The sequence below is a fragment of the Schistocerca americana genome, chromosome 3 (genome assembly GCF_021461395.2).
Source record: "Schistocerca americana isolate TAMUIC-IGC-003095 chromosome 3, iqSchAmer2.1, whole genome shotgun sequence".
Taxonomy (NCBI): domain Eukaryota; kingdom Metazoa; phylum Arthropoda; class Insecta; order Orthoptera; family Acrididae; genus Schistocerca; species Schistocerca americana.
This window is the reverse complement of record NC_060121.1, coordinates 266,172,280-266,189,365: the sequence shown is the minus strand read 5'-3', so window position 1 is coordinate 266,189,365 and position 17,086 is coordinate 266,172,280. Positions and strand designations below refer to the sequence as shown.

At 37.1% G+C, this 17,086-nt stretch overlaps 1 protein-coding gene across 1 annotated transcript in view; it reads right to left on the bottom strand.

The window, feature by feature from the left end:
- Positions 1–17,086, bottom strand: part of LOC124607241 (disintegrin and metalloproteinase domain-containing protein 22) — a 1,086,760-nt gene that overhangs the window by 10,285 nt on the left and 1,059,389 nt on the right. The window contains exon 25 of the mRNA XM_047139515.1: positions 10,937–11,125. Within this exon, the coding sequence (XP_046995471.1) occupies positions 10,937–11,125 (189 nt within the window). The remainder of the gene's footprint in view (positions 1–10,936; positions 11,126–17,086) is intronic.

Below are 17,086 nucleotides of genomic sequence, written 5' to 3'. Positions count from 1 at the left end.
CCTGAGTATTTTTGTGTGATAAGTGGAGTACTTGTTGGTGACTGTTTTACTTTGTCATTGGGAGAAATTTAGTGGAAAATCTATTGCTGAATCAGCTGGGTAGGATATTGTGTATCTGTAAATGGCTCTGGTACATATTTGTGCCCATATGGATAATTCTGGCTTCTCAGTACAGATGTGATGCCATATATGCCAAGACTATAGGGAGGTATTTTCTTATGTTGACCAATGCGCACAAAGTCTTCCATGTCAAAATGCTGATGTACTACAACATTTTTATTAAATTACCATATACAACTAATCCAGATTGGTAAAGGAACCTTTAAAAACTTGTGTGTCTTAATACATTCTGTCAACTGTCAGAATACTTATTGTGTGTCAAAAAGGGACAACTGCCAAAGTTTTAACTTGCTTAATGTAGTGTATATTGAGGTTTAACTTGCTTAATGTAGTGTATATTATGTCTTATTATTTTCTTTCTTCACATGGAAAATAAATACTACAGTATCTAAAAATTTACACTCTAAATTGTCGTAAGCACAGTGAGCATTCTCCTAATGAAGCTTCAAATTGAAATATGTAGGGTTCTGAATCTTTTTACAGTCACTGTAAGTCTGATGCAACATGAAAATCTCATTCAAAATTAAAATTATAGAACCAGAATCTATACATTTATAAAGAAGCATGACTGAGAAGCACATCAGGAAGAAAGAGACTAGAGACAAAAGACATTTCCACATCTATCCTTGATTTGAAACAACATAAGCAAGTCTTCTCATAATGTACATAGTTCTCTTTTTTTTGCTATTTTTTTAACTGGCCTAATAGAAATTCTACAAAAAATATTTCAATAACTTTTTGTTTGGGCACAAAATTATCTTCCAAAGCAAACATCATATTACACCAATCTGCATTTACTTCTTCCTTCATTTATTTACCACTGTAATTTCATTAATCCTTACTACATATTTTTCTCTAATTTTACATTTTAATCAACTTCCCCCTCTTGCCTGTAACTATTATAGTGGAGATTTCTTTTTCCTCTCGCTGTTTTATTAACCCCCAGCTTTTCTTCTTAGATATTTTCATCTTGACCCATTTCAGTATATGTTACAAGTTTCCTCTTTGCTGTACCTGCTTGCTTGGTGCAGACAGATTTCATATAGACAGAGAAGCAGAGTTGGCTTCTGCATAACCGGAGTGCAACATTGAGACACTGAGATCGTAGCTCTGGACCCACAGAGGAACCATAGAGATGCAACATGTGAGGAGAATTCGAGTTGTTTTGCAAGAAACTAGGCCACAAAAACTCATATCTAACTGAGACCAGACCATATATTTTAAATCTTGGAAGCAGGATGTTCACCCAAATGCTCCACATGGAAAAGTTAGCATAGGAGGTGGTCTTGCTCATCTCCATTTTTATCATCCTACAAGTTTGCGCAATGGACCTCAAAAATGAAAGTCAGAACAACAAAAAATGAGTTTTGCTTTCAATTTTATGTTGATGTTGAGAGAAAAAATTTTGTATGGTGAAAAGGCCAGATATGTGTTAAATGATGCCGTAGAATGAGAAGTCGCTGTTGGTCAGGCGGCAGCTTTCTGGAGGAATGGAAATAAGTTATTATAGTAAACAGTTTAAATAAGATGGCAAGTTGTGGGCCATAGTTTAGAAATGGTCCTTTCCTAAAGGTAAGACACATTTGAAGGAGGAGTGAAACAGTCAGTTCTTTGTGTGTTAAAGATAGGCAAAAGGATGCAGATATGTTAGTTTGTCAGGGGCAGGAATTTAACTGGCATAAACTGCATAGTAAAACAGAAATCATAGAGCATACACACCCAACAAAAGATAGTGTCATTTATAGCTCTAATTTATTCCTAAGCAAACTATGATTGGATTTTTGTATCTGAATGTATGTCACTTCTCTAACCTGAGTACGATTAGAATGATTTGATTTTCAGGTTAGATTATACCCTGGTGCACATCCATTTAGGACTTCTATAGTTGTCCGTATAGTGGGACAGCAGGATGATGGATAAAAAAGGGCAGTCACTAAAGTATTTCCTGTTGTCTGTTGCTTGTAATTTTCCCTTTCATCTGTGGGATGCACTACATGGAATACAAATTATTTTAACATTTCTTGCTTAGTTAATTCTGCTTACTCAATGTACAGAGCGAATAACACTGGGATAAATTATAACACTGTCTCACTCCCTTCTCAACCACTGCTCTTCTTTTGCATCTTTTGACTCTACAACTGCAGACTGGTTTCTATACAGGTTGTAAATAATCTTTCACTCCCTGTGCTTTATCCCTATTATCTTCAGAATTTCAGCCAAGTAATTTACCTTGGTGGAAAGATGTGAATGGTGTCCACTCAGCTTTGTGAGGAAAAAGAGCTATTTGAAGGAACTGATACTGCTGGGCTGCAGAATGGATGGTTGACTTCATGTTCTTCCAATAATGTTGTCCAATGACACCTTGTGTAGAGGATAAAGCAGTAGTTTGGTCAACAGGCCAATATTATAAGGAGGCTGATGATTCAAGCTTTAAATTTAGTCAATAATTTTAAATGAATGGTAACATTTTAGCACATATGCTGTCAATTGATGAAATAAAATTTCCTTTTATTTTGTTTTTATTACTGTACAGTTTCAAGTGTGCAGCCTTTTTCAGTGCATGCATGAGCACAATCCAGCCATATCTACAGCAGAGCATTAGTTCTCATCAGTTTATAAGGATGTACATCGAACATTTGATTGATATACTTTCAGTTTTGTACATGGTGGATGGACAATACATCCTGCAAAACAATACAAATTGCCTTCTCTGAATATTGCTTAGAACAGATAGTTTGGTAATTGACTCATGATAAAAATATATTAGATCTAATGGCAACAAAGAGACATGGCCTCTTAAAGAATGCCCACATCAAAACTGATATCAGTGACCATGAGACTATACAGCAACAGTGGTTCATCATCATCATCATCATTTAAGACTGATTATGCCTTTCAGCGTTCAGTCTGGAGCATAGCCACCTTATAAAATTCCTCCATGATCCCCTATTCAGTGCTAACATTGGTGCCTCTTCTGATGTTAAACCTATTACTTCAAAATCATTCTTAACCGAATCCAGGTACCTTCTCCTTGGTCTGCCCTGACTCCTACCCTCTAATGCTGAACCCATGAGTCTCTTGGGTAACCTTGCTTCTCCCATGCGTGTAACATGACCCAACCATCTATGCCTGTTCGTCCTGACTGTTACATCTATAGAGTTCATTCCCAGTTTTTCTTTGATTTCCTCATTGTGGACACCCTCCTGCCATTGTTCCCATCTACTAGTACCTGCAATCATCCTAGCTACTTTCATATCCGTAACCTCAACCTTGTTGATAAGGTAACCTGAATCCACCCAGCTTTCGTTCCCATACAACAAAGTTGGTCAAAAGATTGAACGGTGCACAGATAACTTAGTCTTGGAACTGCCTTCCTTCTTGCAGAAGAGAGTAGATCATAGCTGAGCACTCACTGCATTAGCTTTGCTACACCTCGCTTCCAGTTCTTTCACTATGTTGCCATCCTGTGAGAATATGCATCCTAAGCACTTGAAACCGTCCACCTGCTCTAACTTTGTTCCTCCTATTTGGCACTCACTCCGTTTATATTTCCTTCCCACTGACATTACTTTCGTTTTGGAGATGCTAATCTTCATACCATAGTCCTTACATTTCTGATCTAGCTCTGAAATATTACTTTGCAAACTTTAAATCGAATCTGGCATCACAACTAAGTCATCCGCATATGCAAGACTGCTTATTTTGTGTTCACATATCTTGATCTCACCCAGCCAGTCTATTGTCTTCAACATATGATCCATAAATAATATGAACAACAGTGGAGACAGGTTGCAGCCTTGTCTTACCCCTGAAACTACTCTGAACCATGAATTCAATTTACCATCAACTCTAACTGCTGCCTGACTATCCATGTAAAGACCTTTAATTGCTTGCAAAAGTTTGCCTCCTATTCCATAATCTCGTAGAACAGACAATAACTTCCTCCTAGGAACCCGGTCATATGCCTTTTCTAGATCTATAAAGCATAGATACAATTCCCTGTTCCACTCAGAACACTTCTCCATTATTTGCCGTAAGCTAAAGATCTGGTCCTGACAACCTCTAAGAGGCCTAAACCCACACTGATTTTCATCCAATTGGTCCTCAACTAATACTCGCACTTTCCTTTCAACAATACCTGAGAACCGCAACAGTGGTTACCAAAGTAAAAAAGATAACTAAATCAAGTAGAATGATTTATTTGTAGTAAACTGCCTAAAGTGGCAGTAGTGCCATATCCCTAGAGGCAACTTGAAACTTTTAGTTCTTGGCAGTATCATGTTGAAAAAATGTGGTTCAAGTTCAGAAAATTAGTTGAAGAAGCACTGAACAGATATGTACCCAGTAGAACTGCTCACAAAAGAGGGAACCCTCCACAGCATACAGTTTAGTAAAGAAGCTTCTAAAGAAGCAGTGATTACTACACAATACATGTAAAATAAACATAGGGCTATTAGATATAGAGACAATAAATGAAATGTGTTTGGCTGTCAGAGGTGTAACGCATGAAGCCTTGAACAATTACCACACCTGAATCTTATTGAAGTATCTCTCACAAAACCAGAAGACAAATGTAAGGGCTGTCATTGGCTACAAATTTACTGTCTACACACTTATAGATGAGATAGGAACCAAAATTGAGGACAGTAAAGCAAAAGCAGAAGTTCTGAACTCTGTTTCAATTGTTCCTTTACTAAGTATGTTTTCTAAGCAAGTTTACTTCCTGCACAACTGCAAAGATGAGTGTGAGAATCTCTTTCAGAAACATCTGAAATGGTTAAAATACAGGATGTACATGAAGTCTGGGAACACTTTCAGTTGTTTATTGCACAGTCTTGCGACAAAAGCTGTCTATGAAACCATTCAAATTGGAGCTAGTGCAGAAGCTCAATGACGGCGACAAAGACAAGCATTTTGAGTTTTGTTCACAGTTGCAACAATTGAATGAGAATGGGGATGGCATTTTTGATCGCTTAATTTTTAGCGAACAAGCCACTTTTCACATTAATGTGAAAGTGAACAGGCATAATTGTTGAATCTGGGGTACAAAGCATCCACACGAATGCATTGAATTTGAGTGAGATTCCCCAAAGGTAAATGTTTTTTGTGCCTTGTCATGTCAAAAACTATACTCTCCTTTCATCCTTCAGCAGGATGGGGTTCCACCCCACTTTCATCATGAAGTTAGTGGGTACTTGAAAATGGAACTGCTGCATCAATGGATCAGCCTTGCTGTACAGATATCATGTTTCATAAAATGGCTTCCCCGATCACCAGATCTCACTCTGTGTGACTTTTTTGTGTGGGGACACATTAACAATCTGGTATATGTAGCGTCTGTACCATGTTATGTAACAGAGCTCCGGGAGAGAATACGGTAAGCGACTGCCACAGTTGATGATGCCATGCTGGGGCAGGTATGGCAAGAATTAGATTACCATATTGACATCTTCCGGATCACTCATATTGAATGTTTGTAAGGAAAAAAACCTCCCCGAGTTTCTCTTCAAAATGCAGTATGTATGACATATGTACAATGTTTAGTTCTTGTGCAATAAATAGTTGAAAGTGTTCCCGGACTTCATGTACACCTTGTATTACAAGGCCCCAGGGCTCACTGGAATCCCTGTCAGAGTATATATAAAATTTGCAGCTGAGTTAGCCCCTTGCTTATCCATAATACACTGTAGATCACTTGAACAACAAACTGTGTCCAGTGGTTGGAAGAAAGAACAAGTCCCACCCATCTACATGAAAGTTAACAGATCTGATCCACAAATGTACCATAAAATACCATTGGCATCTATCTGTTATAACATCTTAGAATATCTATGAGGTCAAATGTAATGAGGTCTCTTTGATATAATGATCTCTTCCATGCCGATCACAGATTCCAAAAAACATTGATGATGCAAACTTGACTAATGTTTTTCTCTCATCATCTTGAAAACCACAGATCAAAACTTTTGCAGATGACAAAATTATCTAAAATGAACCAAAGCTGCACAGGTATCCAGTCAGATCTGGATCTGACTTTAAAGTGATGCAAAGAGAGGAAACTTGCTTTGAGCACAACTGGAGTCACTTAACTCATACAAATACCTGGGTATAATAATTTGTGAGGCTGTGAAATGGAATGATCCCATAGGATCTATCTTATGTAAAGTAGGTTGCAGTAATAGCTAATTGGTAGCATACTGTGAAAATGCAATCAGTCTACAAGGGAGACTGTTTACTGAACACTTGTGTGAACTATCCTAGAATATTTCTCAAGCAAGTGGAACCCCCTAATAAATAAGGCTAACGTGAAGTATTGACTGTATACAGAAAAGGGCAGCAGGAATGATCACATGTTTGTTTGACCAGCAAGACAGTGCCACAAAAATACTGAAAAATCTGAACTGAAAGACTCTTGCAGAAAGATGCCAGCTATTTCATGGAAGTCTATTTCCAAAGTTTCAATAATCAGTATTAAGTGAGGAATCTATGAGCATACTAGAATTCAATAATTTCTTCATGTACAGGTCCACAGCCTCAGTATATTGGCTAAATGACGTAACCATTTTAATCACCATAAGCTGTCAGTTTTATTCCTTTAATGCACCACACATATAAATTACATTACTGGCCAGTTTTGGCCTTAGGCCATTTCAAATGCCTGCAATATGATATCAAAAGTATAATAAATAGGAAAAACATCACAGTTCTGTATTGCAGTTGTTTAAATTACTTACATGATATTGGTGATGTGTAGGTCACATTTAAAAACTTTGTTTCATGTTATGCGGGGAGAGACATGTTCCAACTCACACACATGTTCAATGTTACATATATGGTCTTGCACATACCAATCACCTTACAAGAACAACTTTCACAACAAGTCATGTAGGCAAAAACCTTACTAACAGGTAGCTTACTAGCCCTTGAACATTCATCCAGCAGCATACCATGTATTTTTCTGCACTCACACATGCGTGTAACTGTGTAAATCGTGGGAAACATGTATCACCCCAAGAGCATGCTGAGACCTGTTTGCAGAGACAGAATTAACGCCAGAGGGAGCTGCCATCATGTAATCACAATCTTGTGCACATGATGTTAATTCTTATTACACTTCTTACATGATGGACTTTGACTATACTTATAACCATTATAGGCATACTCAAATTTTTGTTATTGTTGCAATGAGGCTATCTTTTTAAAAATTGGCCTCAATTTTATATTCCATTTTGAAAATAGCCTCCATGCTTACAGTCATTACACAAATCATAAAGTGGCACACTGTAGTAAAACAGTTCTTAATTTTGATCACAGTCCCATGTCACATTGGTCTGTGGAATTGCAACATCATTCACAGTATTGTTAAAATTGTTTACAATACTGTAAAGTATTAAAATGATTTACGTTTATTACTGGTATATAAAAATAAGCACCTTTCTGGCACTATTTTTACTGCAGCTATCTCGTGTTCATTTTCCTAAAGTAATGTATTAAAGTTAATAATTTTCATCATATGTAAAATTACAGATCCACTTCTGTGTGGAGCTCTGCAACCACCAATCGGATTTCATTTATTGGAGGGTGGCTATTTCTGTGTTTTTAAATGTATATGTATAATGTCACTCAATGTGTTGTTGGTATGGTAACCTATATGAATGTTATTCTTATGTAACATATTTGCTCTTTATCTGAGATGGTTCCAATGTACGACAGTATGTTTTTGATTTTCTGCATTAACTTCTCTAGCTAGTGTGATTTTGTCCTAAGAAATGACAGCCTACTGTGGTTAAAATTATTCCATCATTTAAGAAATACTAGAATCCCCTTATCTATCTCCTGCAAAACCAGTGATTAGGCTAATTATAGCATCAACAGCTGCATTTAAGCAAGCATTCTTCCCATGCTCCATACGTTGATGGAATGGGAAGAAATCCTAATACATGATATAATGAGAAGTACTCCCTGCTATGCACTTGACAGTGACCTGCACAGTATGGACATAGACGAAGAGGTAGAAACAAGCATAAATGTTCGTCATATTACCAGAAGGGGTGAAAATCAGTCTATCTAATGTAGTAATTATCCAACATACTCTTATTACATGTGTGAATTGGGGAGTTCTTGGGCTCTGAGCCAAGTACGGATGTTCTGATGGTTTGTACTTATGCAGAAACTTGAAAAGGGGTTTACAAATAAAACTGTAACACAACAGGTTTTATTTCATCCAGCAACATCCAGATAGGTTACAAATCAAGTGTAATTATTTTGGTATGCATTCTGGATAGCAGAAGTGCTGATATGAGCCTGACTGAAAACTTGAACAAAACCTGGATAGAATCTGGGAGGTATACTTCATTCACTACACGACAAATCAAGATCAATTTTGGTAAAATTGCTCCTCAAGGCTCTCCTCCATTATGTTGTGGAAACATGATGCATGAATTAATTACTAATTTCAATTGATGGTTCTAGTATCCCTGCTAAATAAAAGGAGACACTCACCTCAACAGCTGGAAATCTGCTGATCGCACTGTAAGGAAGAATTTTGTGTGTTTGTCATTGGCCCAACAACTGTCATGCTATTTGAAACTGCCTTTGGTCACTGGCTAGGCATAAAGTGCTGTTCACCACTGATCATGCTCATTTGTCATGTTCTTTGTTGCCAACTTGATGAAATAGGGTTTGTAAATGTATCTATTCTAGTTAGTCTTGGTGTTGTGTGGATTTCTTATTGATGGTATCGGCTTTTGGATTTGATTATGATAGGATCATATGGTAATGGTGTTACTGATAACTGTGAGTTGATAGATTGTCAAGGTAATACATACGTAGCATCTTTGCACCTTTGGAGTGTGTCTTGGCATTAATAAAGTGGTGTCTGGACTAAAACCGATGTGGTAATGATGACTCCTATGAAAATGCGTACTGCATAGCCCAGTCACACAACATTACCCCAGAAATCCTGAAACTTCTGGAGCAGCAACAACAACACTCAACAGTGAGAAGAAATGCATCAGCAGAAATTAGGACAGTTGTAGCAAGAAAAAGGACAGCAAAAGGAATTCGTTCAGCAGCAGTTAGTACTGTTATAGCAACAGTATTAGGAGCAAGTTATAAGGGGAGCCTCTAACAAAAAATCCAGTGCTGCACCTTATATTCCCATCTTCCAGTGAGGAAATTGTGGATGCAATGTCTCTCAACATAAACTACAACTACATTTCCAGGTATATGCATGAAACCTGTCCACTAATACTAACTATTTGAGCTGCCCAACAAGCTAAATACTCTAGCAGACTCCAGTAGCTTGTCTGAGATTGGATGCTATTCCTCCTTTCCTTGATAGCCACATTCTGGTGAAGAATAATGCTTTTCTGAACATTAAAAACTTTGGCCGAAGAGGTGAAAACTTATAGATAATAGCTGCTGTAGTAATTCTATATATTTTAAAAGATTCTGCAGTGGTGCATGTATGAATAACATAAATAATAGGCTGTAGTTCAAGAAAATGTTATGTTGAAGTTGTTACAACTATGAAAAGTAAGTCCATTTCACAAAATGCAGTTATGCTTTAAGAAGGAATTGAGTTGTTTTGCATTAAGTCAGAATGTATCCTAAGTTCCATACATCCCACAAAAGTGAGCTGCTGCTAATTTCCCTGGCATAACTACTAGAAACAAGCATACATATAAGCAGTGGGGAAGAAATTTTATATATCAATCATGTGTGATCAGTGTTTAGCATCCAATAATGAAAGGGCTGCTTAAAACACCACAGAATAATTGGCAAATGTATATCAATTCATGTTCAGCGTCTCACAATAAAGAGGGTTCTTTAGCACTACACAGAAAATTGGCGAATATGATCACACTGTTAGAAATGAGAATCTTAACATATTATGTAGTGAAACTAGCTACTTGGCACAGCCAAAATAAAACAAGTAAATGTAGTAATGTAGTGTACACAATATGCTGCAGAGCAGAAGAATATAATGTGGAGGGTGTTGTAACTACACTACAACAATTATTTATAATATAGTTGTGGGCAGTAATTTACTAGGGACATAAGTCTGACACCCAGGAAGGCAGCATGGTGTTGTACTGGTAGAGCCACTGAAGTTCCAAAAAACTTTATTTCACAAGCTTTACAGTTCTGAAAAGTCGCCTTTTGTATCTTAACATCTTCTTTCGTATTTGTTATGTTTATCTGCTCCCATATATACGTTTTTCTTTCTCTTCTGTTTTCTCATTGTTGCTACTCTTTATTTGACCTATTAAAATACTTATTAAACATCTTCCCCATCTATATCTGCAGTCCTTTACAATCATAATGTGCACTTGTCCAAGATTACAATAAAATCTTCTGTACTCTTGTCTTCCAGTATTTTAAGAGGCCACACAATGTTCTCTTGAGATGCACACAACAACTTTTTGATTACAAATGCTTCCATGCCCAAGAAATGTATTTTGTCTCCTATGTACAACAAAGAGAAAATTATAAGCAAAACAACTAGCTACTTTCAGAATATTATAAAAGAAACCATACATTTTTCCTTTCTTTTCAGATTATAGGGTTACGTTTTTTCCAAAATGTAACATTTTATGAACTTGAAACCAAGAAAATAAAATCATTTAATAAAGACACCCTTAATATCAGTGAATTTGTATTTTTGAAATTGTAATCTTGTAGTTATACTGTCAAAACATTCAATGTGGAGATGCAAATGTACTATACATACTGGAGGAGACCAAGACTTAATAACTTTGAACAGACAAGTGGGATCAGAAGAAAATGGGTGATTGTCAGCCTCGATACCCACCTTTCACTGTCTGGAGTATCTGCACAGAGTTGCTCCCCTCCTCTATCACGATCTGCTGTTTCATAAATGCCTTCCTCTTCTTCTACATGTTGGTGGTGATGGTGGTGATAGCTCTGTGGATGACGACCACTAGGGTGACGATAGCGTCCATACACAAACCTCGGCTCCTCCTCACGACTGCGACATCGTCTGGGATACAGAAGAAAAGAAAAGAAAAACAAAATTACTTCATACAAACATAGGCATGTTAACAAGTGTCTCTTCAAGGTAGCTAATATTGTGTGACATTTTGTTATAAAACATTTAAAAGTGACAAGTTTTTCAGATGGTTTGAAATAGTGCTCCTGTTTATAGCAATTAACAGGCCAATTGATGGGAACAAATGACGGATACTTAGTGAACTTTACACTGGTGTGTTGCTTGCTTCCAACAAAAGAGAAACCATAATCTGGATTATATTCTGATACCCCTACTATAACTTTATCTAAACTTCAGAAATTGTGTGTCACAACTCCTATTATATTTTTCATTATTTACAGTCAATGATAGAAAACTGGAAACAAAATATTCACTTTATGGCATATGGTAAAGAAAATAACTAATAAGGCTGCTGCTGATGCATAAAAGATTTCAGAGTGTTCATCCTAACTGTTAGCTTTTTAGCCATGTTATTTTATGGTATGCTGTCAGTTACAGATTACAGACAATTTGTAGTGCAAACCATGTTATAAGGTTATAATAGAGGGAAACATTCCACGTAGGAAATATATATCTAAAAACAAAGATGATGTGACTTACCAAATGAAAGTGCTGGCAGGTCGACAGACACACAAACAAACGCAAACATACACACAAAATTCAAGCTTTCGCAACAAACTGTTGCCTCATCAGGAAAGAGGGAAGGAGAGGGAAAGACAAAAGGATGTGGGTTTTAAGGGAGAGGGTAAGGAGTCATTCCAATCCCGGGAGCGGAAAGACTTACCTTAGGGAGAAAAAAGGACGGGTATACACTCGCACACACACACATATCCATCCACACCAGATGTCTGCTTGTGTCTGTATATGTGTGGATGGATATGTGTGTGTGTGTGTGTGTGTGTGTGTGTGTGTGTGTGTGTGTGTGCGCGAGTGTATACCCGTCCTTTTTTCTCCCTAAGGTAAGTCTTTCCGCTCCCGGGATTGGAATGACTCCTTACCCTCTCCCTTAAAACCCACATCCTTTTGTCTTTCCCTCTCCTTCCCTCTTTCCTGATGAGGCAACAGTTTGTTGCGAAAGCTTGAATTTTGTGTGTATGTTTGCGTTTGTTTGTGTGTCTGTCGGCCTGCCAGCACTTTCATTTGGTAAGTCACATCATCTTTGTTTTTAGATATATAAACCATGTTATAATTGAGAAATAGAAAGGCAGGGAGAATGGAAAAGGGAGATAATAAGTGAAGCAATCCTGCTGCCTCTATGAAAGAAACATATAAACCATACTGAAACATTTGCATCTGGGAAAACCTCCACATCTCCGAACTCTGCTATAAAGTAACATACAATTGCAAGTGTCATTTAGTTGTTATAGGCATATATCTCTGAAGCCAAATTTATATCTTCTAAAAATACAAAGACGTCTAGTGATCTGCTAATGAGAAGTTAGCACAATATTTTGTACTGCTGGTGCTTCGAGTGTGTATAGGCGGCAACTGGATGTTCACCAAACTACAGAGGACGAGGGGGAGGGGGCTCATCTCGATGCAAATATTTTGGCATACATAATATTTTCTTTTATGAAGATAGCATGATTGTCTCATAAGATGATGTACACAGCAATTGCTCATTAGATGATGTATACAGCCATTGGTACCAATAAATAGATGATGCCATTACAAAAAATTTAAAATGGTAAAACAACAGAAACAAGAGAGGAGCAAATGAATGGATAAAATGTGTCAGCAGTGGTTAATGGAGCACTGAGAATAACCATAATCACTATATACAAGAAGAAATATGGCCCTAAACGGTAATGAAGAAGAAAAGGAGAAATGTGATTACTTGCTCAAATGTTATCACATAATGTACACAGATTTCCTCCTAGCATTCTGTTTGTGAATATTTCTAATCTTTTTAATGTACAATAGACTGTTCACAACACATTTAATTTTTTAGATGTGTTATGAGGCTATTATCATTATTATTATTATTATTATTATTATTATTATCCCTAACAGCTTAAATAAATGTCTACAAGCTGTGCCATGTTAATCCCACACATACTTCTAATTATCTTTTATTCTGTGAATACATTTTGTTTAAATCAAAAGTAATTCTAAAACATTACTCTGTAAGATGCCAGTAAATAAATATATTCAAAACATAAAAATTGATATCTCACAAATTAATGTTTTTCTCTGTTGCAGTTAAGATACAATATGAAAGACTGACCTATGGAAAATACCATTAACTTATTTTTACCAGGCAGAAGTGACACTAACGATCAACTGCCAAAGCATTCAAAAAAAGTGCCAGAGTTTTAAGCACTCCAAAGAAGCAGTGGAGTTCAAATAATACTATTTACAGAAAGCTGTTAAATCCTGAAATTGACAGCAGCGAGATTTTTTTGATAAATCTAAATGTGAATTGAAATGGATAGGCTAATGGTAAATGGAGGTGGTGTGTTTGTTGGAGAAGACAATAAACTCAAACAAAAGTAGGTAGAAATTGAAGCTGGATGTGATATAGTTTGAGTAAGACTCAGTACCAACGGTGGACATAAGCCTCTAATGAGATATTTTTGTCGATCACCAGACTCCTCCCCAGGTGTAACCAAAACATTTAGAGAAAACCTCTGATCAATAGAACACATATTCCCCAAGGATACTGTTATCACTAGAAGAGATGTAAATCATCTAATGGTTGACAATTTATGTACATAGTTATAGTTTTGTAAGTGTGGGCATGACAAGACATCCTGTGAAACAATACTAAATAACTTCTCTAAAAACTGTTTAGAACAGATAGTTTGGAATCCCACTCTTTATAAAAATATTTTAGATCTAATGGTAACAAATTGACCTAACATCTTATGCTAGACGCAAACTGAGACACGTGTAATGCGGTGCAGCACAGCACGCATTTTTGCAACTTCACAGGTTCAAGTGGGACCGTGCAAATTGGAACGAGATGTGACTGGATGTGACACGCCTCTACGCCAGGTCACACAGGGTTGTGGTTGTGGCACCACATGCCACGCGAGTACTGTGAGAGGGGTGAGGCGGGAAGCAGGAAGGCAGTTCTGCCGTATGCTCGCCCCGGCATGGCGCATATGGTCAGTGGAAGTGTTGCCCATCCGAAAAATATGGCCTTAATGGATAAGGTTTCATTTTTCGCTGTTTAAGCGCTCCATCTCATTTCGCTAGTACATAGTATTTTCAGTTACACATATGTGTACAGTTCTTTTGTTTTGTTTATTCTTTTGTCAAGAACAATGCACAGTTCAATAACTGGTGAGCCATTAGCCTCTAGGATTATATCTTCTGCCTCCACAATGTTTTCAGGTCGTAAGAAGGGATATATGATTCATCATGAGGGTAGTGAATAAGGAAGTATGGAATATTGTCAAATCACGTGATCTAGAAGCAAGGCAGGAAAGTAAAACAAGGTTATCTACTTGCTGCCTGTTATGCTCATGTATCTCTACGATCTGTTGCAAAAAGTTGAAAAGGCATAATTTCCACAGATATGACTCCTTTGTTCTTCTGGTAAAAAGTGTCCAAGATATGAAGTACATAAGTTTCACTATGTACATGTGGACATCACATTTCCACTGCAAGCTAAAAACAGTCAAAAAGTGGTCACAAATAACAATGTTTTAATTGGCTCGCCATGATGAGAAAAAGCATTTCAATGGTTACATACACATTATCAGCATTAATAAACTAATTATACAACAGGCTGCACACATGAAAAAAATGGTCGGTATTGTTACGAAAGTACGAGTATCCTGAAATAGTGTGGTGATTATAAATATATTTAATTTGTTGAATGTATTGCTGACAAAGGCAGATATACTTTCATGACAATGTTTTTTGAACGATGTCAACTCCCATTCACAAGGCACACATGGCTAGCTTCCACATTCTTGTTGTATGCGTTATTTTCAGCTGCTGACAATACACTGACCATTGTGTTATGCAACAGATCAATTGTTTATTTTTCTTAATATCAACTATTTTATTTGTGAATCATGCCTTGTCAGTTTGGCAAGCCTTAGGTGAGTAATCAGCATCTACCTTGTGCCTATCATTCCACCTGAAGGGAATGCTCATCATTATTTTAATTCTGCTCAGCTCAAGAGAAGGAATTAAATCCTTTCGTAAATTTCCATTCCAGTCGTTCAGTGTTAAAAATATGATGGGTTACGGAGATTCAACCAAAATCCCAACAGAATTGGCAATTTATTTTTATGTGAATTGTTAACCTTCTCTCATTCGAAGAAGCATCACCATTTAAGAGTAGCAGCCACATTTCTCTTGTTGACAGGTTTAATAGTACTTCCTTTGCCAAAACACAGTATAATTTGCACTCATCTCACAGCAGCTATTGCGACAGAATTCTGAAACAGAGTGCCTCATTAAACAAGTAATTGGCAATCGGAGAGCTCAACAGCTTACGAAAAACCTCTGTTAGTTTGCAGTAACATATGAGAAGAAATTCCATGTTTATTTTCATACTAGGAAACTCGTTTCACTAACTGTCAGCAACTATTAAAAAATTACAGTCACTGGAGTGGAATAAATAACAAAAGGAAGTATAACTTTCTGATATATTGCCATAGATACGAAAGTTCCGTGTGTTTATGAATTGGAAAAATACTCTCTGCCTTGTGTGCTATCATTCACCAAAATCTCGTTTCAGTGTCTTGAGCAATTTAGGAGATATAAGGGATGCTGTGAATATTTCATTCTCATGGATGTGAGATCAGGAGTGAGCGCACTACATAGGATCAATTTTCTCAAGATCGGAGGCAGATAGAGACCTCCTCCCTAGTCTAAAGAAAAATTCAACATATTAGCTAAATTTCATATGCAGCAACATATGGTGTAAATGCACCAAACGCAAAATCATAGCGAACCCTATTTTGCATTGCAAACTTTTCAAATTTTGCACAGCATCTTACTGAAATGTGTACACCACAATAAGTATGAGCATTAGCGAGATGATGGGCACTTTGCCATGAACCTGACATATAATGCTACAAGCAAGTAAAAATGAGGTATTTTTACTGAATAGTTTCTGTAAAATTGTTTGAGAAGCGCATGTGCTTAGTTACTGTCAGTGCAGAGCGTCGCCAACCGGCGTGTGCAAAGTATGTGTACTCGTCTCTGTCATTGGACCCGCGTGACACGTGTGGAATGTGCGTGTCGTGCTGTAGTGTTGTGTCATGTCACACATGCTATACGTCTCTCAGTTTGCATTTAGCCTTAAAGGATCTCCACTTTGAAGCTGATATCAGTGGCCCTGAAGCAGTTGTAGCAATAACGATTACCAAAATACAAAAGGCAACTACAACAAGTATAATGATTTAGATAATAGTAGACTAGACAAAGAGGCAGTAGTGTCATGTCTCAAGGAGGAACTTGCAAAATTTAGCTCTGGGCAGAGGTGTGAAGAAAAACTGCGGTTCAAATTTAGAAAAACAGTTGATCAAACAATGGACATACATGTATCTAGTATAACAGTTCATGGTGGGAGGGACCCTCCATGGTATGGCATCTCTATAAAGAAACTTCAAAAGTGTCAGCGACTACTGTATAATATGTGTAAATCAAAGCATGTTGGTACAGATAGGGAGGTGCTGAATGAAACATGTTTTGCTGCCTAAAAGATGCATGAAGCCTTCAGTGAGTACCACACCACAATTTTATTGAAATACCTCTCACAAAACTCAAAGAAATTCTGATCATATGTAAAGGCTGTCAGTGCACCCAAAATTAGTTTACAGATTTTCATGGATGACAGTGACTGGAATTGAAGGTGGCACAGCAAAAGCAGAAATGCTGAACTTCAGTACTGCACCAGTTTAATTCTTGCATCATTGATAAGATGGGTAACATAGATGTTACTGTCAGAAGCATTGTGAAAAAAGTGAAATCAGTAAAATTGATCAA